Source organism: Kuraishia capsulata, genomic scaffold, assembly GCF_000576695.1.
Source record: "Kuraishia capsulata CBS 1993 genomic scaffold, Kuraishia_capsulata_scaffold_4, whole genome shotgun sequence".
NCBI classification, from domain to species: Eukaryota; Fungi; Ascomycota; class Pichiomycetes; order Pichiales; family Pichiaceae; genus Kuraishia; species Kuraishia capsulata.
Window position 1 is genome coordinate 497,121 of NW_019172953.1, and position 15,439 is coordinate 512,559.

General features: G+C 44.3%; 5 protein-coding genes across 5 annotated transcripts; 3 read left to right on the top strand and 2 right to left on the bottom strand.

Annotated features, from left to right (window-relative positions):
• Nucleotides 1–151: 151 nt before the first annotated feature.
• KUCA_T00003378001 (uncharacterized protein) lies at nucleotides 152–2,980 on the bottom strand (the record flags this gene model as incomplete). Its single annotated transcript, XM_022601787.1, has 1 exon — nucleotides 152–2,980. The coding sequence occupies one exon, from the start codon at nucleotides 2,978–2,980 to the stop codon at nucleotides 152–154; it is 2,829 nt and encodes a 942-aa protein (XP_022459395.1).
• A 5,491-nt stretch (nucleotides 2,981–8,471) lies between these two features.
• On the top strand, nucleotides 8,472–8,933 carry KUCA_T00003379001 (uncharacterized protein; the record flags this gene model as incomplete). Its single annotated transcript, XM_022601788.1, has 1 exon — nucleotides 8,472–8,933. One exon carries the CDS (start codon nucleotides 8,472–8,474, stop codon nucleotides 8,931–8,933), a length of 462 nt encoding a protein of 153 aa, XP_022459396.1.
• Nucleotides 8,934–9,207: 274 nt separating this feature from the next.
• Nucleotides 9,208–11,001, bottom strand: KUCA_T00003380001 (uncharacterized protein; the record flags this gene model as incomplete). Its single annotated transcript, XM_022601789.1, has 1 exon — nucleotides 9,208–11,001. One exon carries the CDS (start codon nucleotides 10,999–11,001, stop codon nucleotides 9,208–9,210), a length of 1,794 nt encoding a protein of 597 aa, XP_022459397.1.
• Nucleotides 11,002–11,722: 721 nt separating this feature from the next.
• Nucleotides 11,723–13,162, top strand: KUCA_T00003381001 (uncharacterized protein; the record flags this gene model as incomplete). The annotated part of the gene is made up of 1 exon (XM_022601790.1): nucleotides 11,723–13,162. The coding sequence occupies one exon, from the start codon at nucleotides 11,723–11,725 to the stop codon at nucleotides 13,160–13,162; it is 1,440 nt and encodes a 479-aa protein (XP_022459398.1).
• A 277-nt stretch (nucleotides 13,163–13,439) lies between these two features.
• KUCA_T00003382001 (uncharacterized protein) lies at nucleotides 13,440–15,056 on the top strand (the record flags this gene model as incomplete). Its single annotated transcript, XM_022601791.1, has 1 exon — nucleotides 13,440–15,056. One exon carries the CDS (start codon nucleotides 13,440–13,442, stop codon nucleotides 15,054–15,056), a length of 1,617 nt encoding a protein of 538 aa, XP_022459399.1.
• Nucleotides 15,057–15,439: the final 383 nt, after the last annotated feature.

Consider the following 15,439-nt stretch of genomic DNA (forward strand, 5'->3'; position numbering starts at 1 on the left):
GGTGATACAATTGTTGCATAGATATAAAGACATCATATTTTAGTACTCATAAGTTATAAACCCCAGGCATTCATATTAGTGCCGGTCCTTAAGACGAATTAACCCTCCGACAAAAATTGATTTAGGTAACCAGCCTTAAATGTTTTCCTCATTATCTCTTCTTCGACTTGCTTGACAATCTCGCTGTTGGACTAGGCAGATCAATAATTGGCGGAGACTTATAATAACCGTTCATGTACTTATAATCCGGTTCCTCAAAGTAGTATTCGTCACCTGACATTCCATACTCCTCTTCAGCATTCAACACAGCGGCAGCATAGAGAAGATTCTCATGCTGGGCCTGTGCTAGATACTGGGCCATTACCTGAGAACCAGAACTGACTCCGCCCATAACAGCGCCGTTTCCGAAATGCGAAGAATGTCCATTCAGTCTCTGGGACTGAGCAGGTTTGGGCATGTAGGCAGCCGTCCTTGGCTGTTTGAGATATGTGTTGATCTGATACCCTGGATAATACACAGATTGAGGGACCTGTTGCATGTGCTGTATCGGTGGGACATGCTGAAGAGACTGCGGCGGTTGCTGCCTCTTATAGAAGTTTTCCTGTGAGTTCCCGTAAGGCAATTGGTACAGGTTCATGGATCCGTTGGAAGAAGACCTGGACGAATTGTAGTTCTTGGAGATGAAGCTGGAACTATTGCTGGAGTTGTGTCTATTAATAGGGGCCACATTGCCTGTCCCATTTCCGTTGCTCTGGCCATTGGCCGATTTCCATTGGCGGGGTGGAACAGTAACCGATAGTGGAGAGTCTGCTCTTACTTCCGGGGAATTTGGGTCCTTATCGACAATAATGGAGATAGAACCTGACTCTTCGGAGTCGGAATCGTAACTGTCTGCATCACGAAGTTGGCCTGGTAATAAGCCATTCTCAACCTGGAAAATCTCTTCCTGGGTCTCCTCGACTTCTTCGGGCTTTAAATCAACCGACACAACGTCCTTTTTAGCTACTGGATCCTTCTCAGAGGCCTTGGAAACGATCCCAATCCCAGCAAACGCTACAGCATCCGTTTCAGATGTGTGAGCAGTTGTATTGGGAGTGCTGGTAGTGGTACCAACATCGCCTTTGGAGGATCCAGACACATCGCTAGGAGCAGGACTGATATCCTTGGATTGCGTATCTTGCTCTTTTGCTAAATCGTCACTGGACCCATCCTCAGGCTTGTTATCTTCATTGATCGTCTTGCCTTTGGCCTTCTTGGTCTTGGACTTCCTCTGCTTAGCTGGGTTGCCGCACCTGTCCTTTCCAAAAGAAATCTTGTAGTCCAAATAGCGTCCATCGAAATTGGCATGAACGTCTTTGCGGTTCTTTCCGTTAAACTCGTCCACCGCCTTTATGGCTGAGGATATGTTCAGAAAGTTTACAAACGCACATGCTCCCTCCTTGAAGAAGTTGATCTGTTCAATCTCACCGAATACCGAGAAATCTCTTCTCAAAACGTCCACGTCTGGCACCTTAGAACCGGCATTTCCAGCAGACACGGTTTGTCCAGCGTCGGGCTTGTTCGCCGCCTCCTCGTCCACCACACCAATGTAGACATTTCTAGAAGCACCACCAGTAACAGCCAACATTACCGAGTTGGGCAAAGCGCCGGAATGGCGTCCCCAGCCGATCTTCAATTTCCGGCCGTGAACCATTAATCCGTCCATGTTGGAAGTCGCAAAAAATTGCGCGGAGGACGACGAATCGATGAACGTGATGAAGCAGATATGCTTGTCGGAAATAAACTTCACCGACTGCAGCAGTCCACCCCTCACTACATTGCATATCTCCTCCACCGTTGTGTTTGGGTGGAGGTTTCCGAGATAGACGGTTCTGTTGCCGATATTTGAGCTTCCGGCTGAGGCAGCAACAGCAGCAGCTGCATTGAAGCCGCTGTACTGCTGGTGCAAGTGCTGTTGTTGGCGATGGTGAGCAAGTTCTTGGTGTTGCTGGTACTGGAAGGAATCAAAAGTGTCCAAACTCTCGCGACTAATGCATCTGTCACTCCCGTAAAACACCTTGCAATTGGACAATATGTTGGAGTCTAGAGCCAGTTGTTCGACTGCCTTGATGGCACTAGCAATGCTGGTGAAATGCGCAAATGCAACGTTCCGGTCATCGTGATAGTGCAATGACTCCACGTAGCCAAATACCTCTAGTTCGCTTATAAGCATCTCCTCAGTGATGCTGGGAGGGATATTTGAGATGTAGACGTTTCTGGTGGCCGAGTCATTCTCGATTGCCGTCTTCACCACCGGTAACATGGTGGGTGAAAGCATCCACGATATCTTGAGATTAGGAGCATTCAGGTTGATGGCCAGCACGTGGTTATCCGTTATTGATTCATAGCACATATAGGCTGTTTGGTTATCCACGAACGACAGCACGATCGACACCTCGTTCGAGTCGATCTCATTATCCTTGAAATAGCAGTTCTCCACAGGGCCGAACCGAATAGAGTCCAAAAACTGCTGAAGACTTATCGTTTCAGGTAGGTCTTGGAAAAGTAGCGTTCTGGAGTTCTTCAGGTTGTAGCTGTTGGGTATCTGCTGTTTCCCGTTCTGGTACATGTCATTCAGCGAAGTGGTGGAAGAGGCCACACTTAAGCTCTTCAAAGCATGAATTGGAGGGTTAGAAAAGCCGCTGGAGCTGCGCTTCGGATTGCCCAGTTTGGGGGGAATCAACGGAGAATTCAGCTGGCTAGAGTGGGATCTTCGTCTGGCATTGGGAGGCATCCCGCTGCGTACCGGCGACTGGGGAGGCATAGAATTCTGTATGAACGGAGAACCCATCAAGAGCTGCCTTGGAAGCATGGACTGGCCATACTGATAGTCAAACGGCGTCTGGGGGATCTGACCGTAGGCCTGGTGGAGATCCTGTTGGGACTGGTAAGGCGATGGTCCGTTGGAATAGTGAGGATACTGCGATCCGTAGGGCAACATTGTAGGTGAAGATGGAAATCAAAGGTATAAAACCGGATATGCAAAAATGGCCTCCAGAAATCAGATATTCAAATCAAATATTGCAATAAATTTGGAAGTGCTGGTAAAGAGCCCTCGAGGCTGAAATCTGCAAACTTGGAACTCTAGCTTGCCTGAAATTTCAGAGATGGAATGGTAATGGCTATAGCAATGTTCACCGTGATTGAATGACTGGTTGGCAATGAGTATTTGACTCAATGATGGAGCACAGGATTAAAAAACCAGTTCAAAAAAATAGTATCAGAACCTAAAATGCTCACACTGAAACACTAACCTTCAATCGCAAGGCTCGGCTTGAGTAGAGTACTATAGAACACTGAAAACCCGTAGAAATTAATAGAGCCCAACGAATAAATAGCCAGCCAAGTATGAAAGCCTCAGATATTATCCAATGAAAAGATCAAACACTTATTTCTATGTGAAGAAAATAAGGAGTGGATGAGAAAATGAAACGAAAGGAAGTTTGATTTTAAAAAAAGATCAAAAATGAATCGGTTGGAAATCCCTTTTGGTTGACACTTGCAAATTCCGAAAGTAGTGGTGGGATGAAGGCGCACTGTGGAAATCAATAGTGGAGACGTAGTCGAGAATTGGACGGAATATGGGCCTGGCAGAAAAATAGGTGGCTATCTATAGCCCAAATCCAATTCTGATTTTGATTTTCGTATAATTTGAGAGGATCAACACGAATGAAGAATAACCAGAGGCTTCAGCTCGATATGAACTTTAAATTTGATGAGCACCTGAAGTTGCAGTCTGCGCGCAGGAACGGGACGAAAAAGAGGTACAGGCCTTGAACAACTTTCTAACATTCAGCGTCTGTCTGACTAACAAAGGTGCCGTTAATGCTACTACTTAAGTGTTTTCCCAGTGTTGACGATTATTGAATTGTGGAAAAGTGAAGAGGACTCGTTAATTGGCGTTTCCGGGGTGCAAATCCCCTTGGCAGAGAGGCAGGTTCCAAAATTGGGTTTAGGACCGGATATCGGTTTGCACAGCGTCGGATACACAAAAAGTCATTTGCTGCACACAAAACGTGCATATCCGGAACAGCACTGCAAACACTAAAAGCGCATCTCAAGAATGTGGGGCCACAGGTTTGGAGGGTGCACGCATACAAAAGAGCTTAAAGAACAGGCACATACAGTGTAGTAGAGACAAAATAGAGACTTGGAGAAAGAAACCAAACGGGTTTAGCCCGAGCAGTATACTAAGTAGTCAGCAACAATTGACTCGAGTTGAAATATCTAATGCGAAATCCTCTTGCACTACAAGACCGGTCGGATTCATTCAATCCTGGTCTTAGTATCCATGAACCAAGCTAGTTTAACATTATAACTGCCACAGGCGCCTCAATAGCCAAGTGAAGTACTACTGTTTGTTCAACTAGCCAATGTAATTTGTTTTGAGCTATGATTTGCTTCATTTGCTTTCTTCTACTCAGTTTTTGAGACGTGTTCTTTTTTAAAGTTGTTATTGCCTCGCTGCCGTGGGCACTTCGCATATTGAAATGCACAATCGAAACAGTATCACTGATTCAAAATCTGGAAAAGGTAAGTCAAATCTTTTCAAAGGTAACTAAGTCATGCATTTCCAGGAATGTTAGTACTTTCAATTTCGAGATCCACCATACCTCAGCCAATCCTATCTTACTCCTACCGTGCCCGAGATGGTCTGTCATTCAATTTTTGCTGAACCCGACCGACCTCGCGACCTTTCCAATATTATTTGATTTCTTTCAGTGTATTGTCCATGTTTATTCAATAATGAGAGTAAGCAGAAGTCAGTATTGCAAGCGCTAGAACCAGTTTTTTCTTCACCCAGCAGTGATCCTCATGGAAGATAATGATGTCGCGCGAAATGGGCCAAGTACAAAACAGAAATTTTGCATAGGTTTCCGCATACTTTCTTTTGTTATGCCGGTTATAGCTGTATTGAAGATGGAAAACGTTCCGATTCGAAAACCCCCTTTTCTTGCGAGTTAAATGGAAACATTCGCAAAGCCTGAGACGGGGAACTTAGTAAACTCATAACACTATCTTGGGTCTTAATTCACCCTAGATACCTTAAGATTCATTTTTTTATATAAATATAATTGGTTAAGTCTCTGAAAGTTGTACGTGGTTGCTTGAGAATTAAAAACGATTGTATACCACAGAATAGTTTGTCATGGACTTCTCGAGGGTCCGCATCGGGCATATACGCCGAACACTCCTCTCAAGTGCTTCTTCCTTTCCGCCCTTCCTTGCCAAGTTTCCTTCATTATCGATAGCCCATTATTAACCGCCTTCAATTTAGGTACGGTTCTCTTCAAACACGGGGGTGTGCGTTTTTGGGACCAAAATCCGTTCTAAGCTTTACACCTGGGGGTTCTCTTTCAAGTTACCTCAGGAAAAAGATTATTGACTCCTTCCGAGCATATAGATCGATTCGAAAATGGAAACTCAAAACCACTGACAAGTTACAAGTATGGTAAGAAGCAACATTGTAATTGAAACTAAGTCAAGAAACCGAAGAAAGTCCAAGCGAATTTCCAGTTCGAATCCAAAATGTTCTAATTGCTGATCATCACCTATGATAGAAAAGAGTAGATATGTCAATGTCATCCAGTTGCCTCCAATCGTATATTGTTGCCGGTCAGGGTCCGTTGGTTTGTTACTATTGAGGAAGGTGCACTGGCGACGGTGCAGTATTCAGAGAGGTACGATGAGATCATTGAAAGGGCGGTTGCCGATTCCGAGACGCGTTCCTCACTTCACCCACTCAATGTAGTGTTCGGAAATTACTGGGCCAAACAGCTGCAATTCCAGTGGATATATACGGCAATATCAGCAGAATAAAAAAAATAAGTAGTTAAAGCGGAAAATGGTGCTATCGACGAATGTCTTCGTGTTAGAGCCGAGTTTTGAGAAATGTATGTACGCAGGAACGCATCTATGCGCAAGGTGTGCATTAGCACGAGTAACACTACCTCATGATTGTCCTTCCTCTGGGCCCTACCGATGGCTTAAGCTTTTTTAAATTTCTTCGATTTCGCAAAGAAGCAACAGGGCTTAAATATTGGTCAGCGCACACAAAATCTCTGCTTGGAAGTTGGCGTCTGCTGTTTCAAGCTTTTGCTCACAATTCCGAGATTATAGATTTGAGTATGAAAGTGAGCTAAAAAAAACTTCGAAGCCAAAAAACGATGAAGCTATTTTGAGGTTTACATGGTCCACGAAGTATTAAATACGTTTTTTTAAAACTAGCCTTCTGACCTCGGTGAATTGAAGCCCCTTTGAAAGCTTCTATGATTTAATCACGGCCGAGCCGTTTGAAATAAGCCTTCTCCTCCTTACAGACGATTAGGCTGGTTATGCTATGCACCTTTCCGCGGTTGCCAGCAGCAACTCGGAAAGAAGAATATCATCTGCATATTCCCTGGGCATGGTCGTTTGTTCAGCACAATAACACCGGACTTACATAAGAAGTCCGGATATGGATGGCGAAACTACCATTCAGGCAAGTGCACAGGGACATATGTCGTTCTGATTGGCCACTTTTTGAATATACCCCGATCATAGTTTTTATTTTCTTGGCTTCTCGAATACGGTTCTTGAGGAAAAAAGAGATAAGCTTATTTAAATCTCTTTATTACTAGTGAAATAATGTGATTATACCTATGGTTTGAGATTCGAATAGAATATATCGCATTTCCATGCTGTACTGGCAAATACCCATTTAGGAGCCTCGTGCTGATTTCACCTCGTTAAACTAATACCTGGTAGAATTCAAGACAATTAGTACCCGGATCTGTTTTTGGTAATGGTGACATGATTTTATTGTGAATTTGAGTCTCAGCACGGTAAAACACGCAAATTTTACAATGATAAGCCGCTAGCAAACGGACATCCAAACCGATTCATTGGGTCCGCAGGAATAGCATTTTGAGAAGATTTTGGTCCCTAGAAACTTTTTCCAGACTACCTCTAGAATGATGTAAGTATGGAAACCTGATCTAATAAACAATAGTTTCTCTTCATGTTATTCGTTGCCATCACCTGAATTACATAGTTTCTTCGGGATTAACAGTAAATAATGCACCTGTGCTGGTGTTACGCACCCTTCCGCTTTGCATCGTTTGCTTTAGTATGTTGCACTACGTGTTCGCACCCGTATTAGGGAGCAATCTGCAGGGGGATAATAAGCTTTCAAATAAACTTTCGGATGACCGTCCAAGGAAACGCAACGACGAGTAGTAACTATTACTCATAAGTGAAACAGGTACGGAAGTGGTGCCAACGGCAATATCATCTCAAAAAAGCGGACGCGTTTTTTGAATCTTTACCAAGACTTCAAAGGGCTTAGCTATTGTTAGCAATTGGGTTTGAGCTTTCTATTGTTGCAGAGCTTCAAGCATATAATTAAGCGATCTCGGCTGCGTTCTGCCGACAATAGGGTATAGACGGTTGCCGATTTTCAGTGAATGAATACCATTACATCATGTCGACTAAAAATACCCCCCTGTATCGTAATTTTCTGAAGGACAAGAATGTTTATAATTTCCAACCTCTAAAGTTCTGTGTTTTTTTGGCGTTTAAGGCGCAGAGTCTGAACGGATATCTTCGTTTCATGCACCGCTGATATGCGTTATTGGTTTCAGTGGCACCCGGTTTTTTACTATAACTGCTTCGACTCAGGGTTTGCATATTGCCTCTTGTTTCCCCACGCAACCTGATCAGGACAAGAACTCGTATCAGCTGTAAACAAGTAAGGCGTAGTTCGGAAGGATTTCTTTTGTAAAGGCGTGGTCCGTTCACAGCCATTGGAGCGTCGAACTAGTAGAATATTTGGCTTCTCAGAACTTCGTACATGACGTGTATTTGTAGTGCATTCATGTCAGAATTCATAGTTGGCTCAGGTGACACCGGTCTGCCGTGATGTGTATACCCTCGGTGGTCTATTTGGAGAAAGCTTGGCTCAGTGCAGCTCAGAATTATTGAGAATTACAACTGTGGTGGGCAATTCAAAGCTCTGCAGCACTAGTTCCGACCTTTGCCGACCCCTAATCCAAACGAATTTGACTCGGTATAACCTTATGAAAGCACCACACCCTCAACCAGGGAAAGCTTATTCGATGGCTGTCACTAACATTAAGCATGTAGATACGAACCGCAACGCCGTACGATTTTGTTGTTACAAATTTGCGAATTTAGTGGTTTCAATTGAGTCCATTAGGGGTGTTTGCATGCTCAATTTCAAAGCCTAGGACCTGCGCAACAAATGTTCGAGTTGTCATACTCCAACCTTATTTGGTAAAAACAGCTACTTCTACAGATACGGTTCTGCTGCACGACCTTTAGTGCCCTGCAAAATTAATTTTTGGCAATCCGGTACACGACCTTATCTTTGAAGAAAAAAGCGTCGGTGTATATCGAAAGTATCCAGTCAACCCTTATCGAGCTGTGCTATAATGTTGTCGAACGTGAGAACCAGCATAATACGTCAGGTTGACTACCTCACGTCGGGAACGCAACTGCATTTTATCAGGACAAAAAGAAAGAAGGCTGGATCCGACAAGTCGGAGGTGAGGAAATTGGTTACCCAGCTGTCTGTGCTCTCTGCCAACAGAAAGCAGCCCAAGTTGTTGAAATTTTCCAATGAAGATTATGTCAAGCATCAGGTGATCCAAAAATCGTGGAATCTCTACGTCAGAGATAAAAAGGCTGAAGAGGCCAACATTTTACAAAAGCAGTACGAATCGATAAGGGCTGCTAACGAGGACCTCCAGAGTGTCAGCAAAGAGCTTTTCAGCTTTGCAAACACCAGAGAACCTTCCAAGAGATTTCCCCTTGAGCTAAGGGTTCCTACAGAGTATCCACCCAATCAGATTTGGCATCACGACTACACGCCCAAAGTTGAGAAGAAGAAATGAAGAAGAGAGCAAGAGGTGATGAAATTCTTGCCTGAGAAGGTTAACTAGACTTGCGAGAAGGATGATTCAATGATTGGGTTCTCTCAAGGGTCAGACTTACAAAGTCTATTTCTGTAAATATGCTAGAACGCGGAATATACGAACATATATTCGGATTGATTTTCGACATACCCGACGAGTAGGGCCTCTTTTGAGCATTAGTAGTACATAAGAAAAACAGCTATCTTCCGATCAAGCGAACCTACTTCAAAGCGACAGTACCAGCGCTGTTTCATTACAGTGCTCTCTGCCACCAATGCTTCACAATCATTCTGTCTGGATTAGGAATCAAAAACCACAGGGTGGTGGTTGCAGAAAACAGAATGACGAAAGCGGGCATCACGATAAAGGCACCAGCGTACTGCGATATCAAACCAACAAGAAACGGAAATAGAGCACCACCAGAAGAACCAAATGCCGTGCAAATGGTCAGCGAAACGTGTTGGATTTTTCTGGGTAAGACTCTAACAGCAATTGTGATCATTAACGGGTAGACAGGGCCGGTGAACAAACCCAAAAGCGACACGAAAACAGCCTCCGCAATAACGTTAGGAATGAACCAGGTAAGAAAAGCGGTTGCAATTGCCGAGAGTGACAAAATTGTGACCCCCCTTTTGGCTCCGATTCGTGAATGGATCACCGAAGTTAACATGAGTCTTCCCACGGTCAGGCCACCCCAGAATCCAGACGCAACATAACCTGTAGAAGTCGCGTTTCCACCTCTATAATCGAGAATATATGTAACAATCCAGCCACCAACGGAGACTTCTGCACCCTGATAAAACAACACAAAGAGTGATAAGTACCATGTCACCCTGTTCTTAAGTGCCAGCTGAACTACACCCTTTGGAACCACGGGCTCCACCAGCTCCGTTTGCGAGGTTGGATCTCTATAATCCAGATTTGCACGAGTGATATTGTTTCTCAGATTATGGGTCTCTACCCTGTCCATTTCTGTCAGTTCAATCTGGTCGGGTGACCTGTCATTCAGCTGCTCTACTTGAGCATCTTGAAAATCCCAAGGAGCCAGATCCTCCCTGCAACCAGAAAAGGCAAAGCACAGATTGAAGAAGTACACCGACATCAACCCCAACAGAATCAGATAGAAGTAGGACCATTTGATATGATGGTTGACCATAGCTGTTGCCACCAGAGGTGCTACTGTTGCGCCCGAGCCATATCCACCGTGAAAGAATCCGAGATATTTGGTTGAGTTTTTCAAAAGCGCGAGGAAGATGTTGATCTGGGACAACGCAGCTGCCAAACCTATTCCTCCGAAGAAGAAACCCACCACAACTACCTCAAAAGATGGTCCACCACAAACCATCGCATACATCACCAACAGTGAAAGGCATCCACCTGCAATAGACCATTGCCTTCCAAGATACTTGTCCATCGGATGAGAAGCGAAGGCCACGACCACAAACCCAATTGCATTCGCCAGCCAGATCAGGGAGACAACAGAGTAGTTGACATGATAATAAGACTCAATATGTGGCAATAGTGCACCAGGTGCACCATCTGAAAACCCCGCTGCAAAAGACCACATAACACACGCAATGGTCCTCCATTTATTCTTTGGAGGGTTATCGATTGACATCTCGCCTGGTGGCTGCGAAGCTAAAGTTTCTAAAGGAGGGCTTATTTTCCGTTCTGAAGCTATTTGAGGTGGAAAACTCGTTGAGAAGTTCTGATCTGTGAAATAGGCATCTGGACTGAGGTCGAAACCAGGCGTCGTAGGCAACGATTCTGGGATCGGAGGAGGAAACCCAATCTGACTCTGCTGACCAGGTCTCGAAAGAGGTGTCAAACTGTCAAAAGATCCCGGAGCAAACGAAGGTTTAGTCGAAACTGATGCTCTTCTGTATAATTGCGAAATTTCCTTGGCCTTATCCTCATCTTCTAAGGAATCTTCAAAAACTTCAGCTTCTTCCACAAACCGCACGGCGGTATCACGAACCTCGGGCTGCTCTTCTAGTTGAACAGAAGTAACCTCAAAGCCCCCTTCCGGCTTTGGCGTACCTGGCATTTTGTTTTTGGAAGAGAATGGAACTTAAAATCTTAGATCACAGCGCTCTTGTTGTAGTTGAATCAGCTTGAATTCTATTTAACGTACTTTGGACCAATGCGTTTGTCTTGTTGGCTTTTTAAACTCACAAACTGTCTTTTGTATGCCTTACACCACAATAGCAGTAACAACACTGTTTTCAGCCGCAAAAAGTCTTGTCTTGTAAGAAAAAGAGCCAAAGGAAAGGTGAAAAGAATGTTAAAGGGACACACGTTAGCTCAGCAGCACCCCTCCTTTATCATGCGGGCTCCCCAGGAAATTTGAATTTTTTTTTAGCCTTTAGCTCAGAAACGACCTTTGGGGTTACTTACTAATGCGAAAAAGGCATGATCGCGCGGGGAATATGGGGGTTTAGCGTGGTTTCTTGATTGGTGTGGATTACAAGGAGTACGCTCATTGCCTTTTACCAGATTTCCTGTCTGTTCAATGTGAACTTGGTCTAGTTGTTTCAAACCATGCAATCTCTGAGAGGTGACCGTTTGTCCTATCTTCCTGCACGGGGTGCCAAATGCAACGTAACATGAGCTGTCATTTGTTTCACGGGTCTCTATAGTCAAGATTCATGCGGCGTCAAAAGCGTCAATGCACTACCCCATCATCTGAAAAAAGATTTTTGCCGTGAAACTTTAGGCAAGAAAGAGTAGGTCAGTACAGCCGTTTAGTTGATCACGTCCTTTTAACGATGTCAAAACGAGACAATGTTGCTCTCAAACTGGATATTTTGGAGTTCAAGTTCAAAAGTGCAAAGGCTAGGTATCCCAAGACAAAGACGTTAATACGGGCCAAGAGCCAAAAGACGGTAAATTCGATTGTGAATTTGGATATCTCTCGAGAACAGGCCTACGAGCAAATAGACGCTTTGAAAGAAGAGCTCTGCGAAAGAAAGTTCTATGCAGCACTATCCAAGCTGACAAGATGTCTACGAAAGCTGGTAAAAGCAGAGATGAAAACACTTAACCTCAAGGCCTCCAAAGCCACAGATCCTTCTTTGCAGGCAAAAATCCAGTCACAGCTGCAGATTCTGGAAGGTCTTGATCCTGAAGTGCTCGTGCGCGCTAAATTGACCAAAACTGCTGAGAAAGTGTACATTCACTCAAAAGAGTCCAGGGAAACTCCCCCAAAGTACTTGCCTCAATGGTGCAGGGACTCGATAAGTGATCCACAAAACGTGTATAATCCCAAGTTTCAGTTCAAATCAAATTCGGCTTTGGTCAATGACCAGATTTCGAAACTATGGAATCAGAAAGAGATTGTTCAGTTGCTGAAAAGTTCGGAGCTGAGTTTGAGACTGGTCCAAGGGCCAGTGAAGAAGGAGAATGTCAAGGAGATTGATGATAATAAGGATGTTGCTGAATCGAACTCGGAGTCACAGTCGGATTCGGAGGATTCGGGATCAGAATCGGACTCGGATTCAGGCTCGGATTCAGATTCGGATTCAGATTCGGATTCGGGGTCTGACGAGGAGGAAGCTGGAAATCTGTCAGATATAGACCTCTCTGCTTATGAGGGAATGTTGGCGGCTTCGTCTGACGAGGAGGAACCAGAGATGCTGGATTCTGCACTAAATTATAACGAGGTGACTGACGAGGAACCAAGTGAGATCGATGGCTCTGATGCTGAGGTTGCGATGGAGGCTGAAATCTCAAAGAAAGAGAAGAAAGCGAAGAAAGAGAAAAAGGAAAAGAAAGAAAAGAAAGAGAAAGTCACCATACCTTCTCTCCTCTCTGGCTATATCTCTGGAGGTTCCGACTCTGAGGCCGAAGACGAGGTGGTCAAGGAGGCCACAACTGTCAGAAAAAACAGGAGGGGTCAGCGTGCTAGACAGAAGATTTGGGAAATGAAATATGGTTCTGGTGCTAATCATGTCCAGAAGGAAAGAGAAAGGGCCAAATCTGAAAGAGAGGTCAGACAGCAGCAGTTTGAGGAAAGACAGAAGAAGAGAGAAGAGAAGGCTAGACTCAAGGGCGATAATCCCAATTTTACTCAGGTCTCCGACAGACGACTCAAGGCCCAGGAACCTCCCAAAGAAAAGGAAATGCATCCTTCGTGGGTTGCCAAACAGAAGGCTAAGGAGAGAGAACTCCATACCAAATTCCAGGGTAAAAAAGTTGTTTTTGAGTAAATTCAGCATAAACAAGTGTATATTAGTCAAGCTTAATATGTCAAGTTATTCCAAATTATTTTATGAAATTTACACATTTTTGGAATTATTCTGAGATGTTCGTAATTCGAGATGGCTTTGAGCGGCTAATTTGAAAACTCATCATGTGAAGCCCGATGAGGTGAACGCTGTACGCAATTTTCTGGCGGTTGTCGATAATTCAAGCGCTTAATAGACGCCCAACAGTTCATATTAGACGCTCTTTCTCCTAGACACCGCCGCTAGTCCCAGATAGTTTATGTATCGGAGACCACACAGCGTTGCCAGACTTGTACATAGCGTGAGAAGGATGTCTACCCCGAAGATAATATTGACCGAGACCGAATCGAAGATTCGTGACTTATTGGTAGATTACACCAACCATTACAACTCCAGTTTACTTGAAAATGAACAACAGAAAGGCCTAGAACTGAGGATTACCGGTGGCTGGGTCAGAGACAAGTTGCTTGGTCTGGAAAGTAATGATATCGATATCGCCATAGACCACACCACCGGGGTTGAATTTGCAGAGGGTTTGCAGGAGTATGTCCAGCATGATGATGATGTTTCACAAAAGGACAAGATGGTCGGAATCCACAAAATCGACAAGAACCCCGAGAAATCAAAGCATCTGGAGACCTGCAAGACAAAAATTTTGGGACAGGAGATTGATTTGGTGAATCTTAGAAACGAGACCTACACCGAGGAAAGCAGAGTTCCAACGGTGGAATATGGTACTCCAGAAGAGGACGCTTTTAGAAGAGATGCCACAATAAATGCTCTCTTCTATAATCTACATACTGGGCTGGTTGAAGACTTCACTCGCCGAGGATTGGAAGACCTGGCCAAGGGTTTGATTAGAACTCCACTGCCTCCAAGACAGACCTTCTTGGACGATCCATTGAGATGCTTGAGACTGATCAGATTTGCAGGAAGATTCAACTTTGACATTGTGGAAGAGTGTAAGGCTGCAATGTCCACTTCGGAGATTCACGATGTTCTGGTCTCAAAGGTTAGCAAGGAAAGAGTAGGCATCGAGGTTGGTAAAATGTTGAGAGGTCCTAATGTCGAGAAGTGTTTAAGGCTAATGTATGACACAAAAATTTACAAGGCTATATTCAACTTCGGTGAGGCGCAAGAGGGAGTTTTGACTGTCAATCCTGAAAGAATCAGAGAAATTGATGAACATTTGCTCTCCCAACAAGAGGACACACTGAAGTTGATCACGGAGTTGTTACCCCAATTGGAAACTTTGTTGACGGATAATGCGAACCTTCAGGAAAGCTATAGAAGTATCAAGGCGCAGCCTGAATCGCAATACCTCTATTACATATCTCTGATTTTGAGCCATTGGTCAGGCGTGGCACCATTCAAGACTAAACTCAGCAAGTCTACACCATTGTCACCAGTGGAGTTGGTCCTCAAATACTCTCTACGGATGCCCACCAAAGACGTTACCCATTCCAGAAAAATTGTTGAAAACTATCCCAAATTCATTTCCTTTGTTCACCAAGTCGCGCAGTCTCCAGATGGGCTTGCGAGGTCGCAATTGGGATTGGCCATAATGCCCTTTGGCCAGGACTGGCCTTCGTTCATCATCACATGTTTTATACTTGACAGTTTCCAGGCGAGCCACACGGAAAGCCCTCAATATCACACCATTCTGGAGGCCTATTCACACATATACAGGGAGATTGTCGAACAGAACTTGACGGAAACGTACAAGCTCAGGCCATTGATGGATGGAAAGACCTTGGGGTTGAAGCTGGGGAAGAAGCCAGGACCTTGGATGAAGGAGGCACTAGATCATATGATTGTCTGGCAATTGGACAATCCTAGTGGCGGAATTGATGACTATTTTGCATCCAAACAGTGAGAAGGAAATTGGATATAGTAGGTGTGTTAGGCAAGCTTGCAGATGTGCCTGCGGGTTGTGCATGCTAAGGCCATAATGGCTATGCACAGTGGCCATGTTCAATATCATTATTGTTGCCTACGCCGGCAATCGTTATTATACAATTGACGAGTTTAGCAAAATTAGAAACATCAGCTTCTGGCATGTAACTAACGTTTACAACAACTATAAAGCTGGATATGGTCTGTTGCAATAGCTATACCCATCCAGCCAACTACGGGCTTGTTCCCATCTACTGCCTTCATTAATAATAAAAATTATTGCTAAACTAAATTGCAGACAAACCATGGAACAGTATGGACGTTATGTCAAATCCTAGCTACTCCCGATTCATCAAAGCCGAA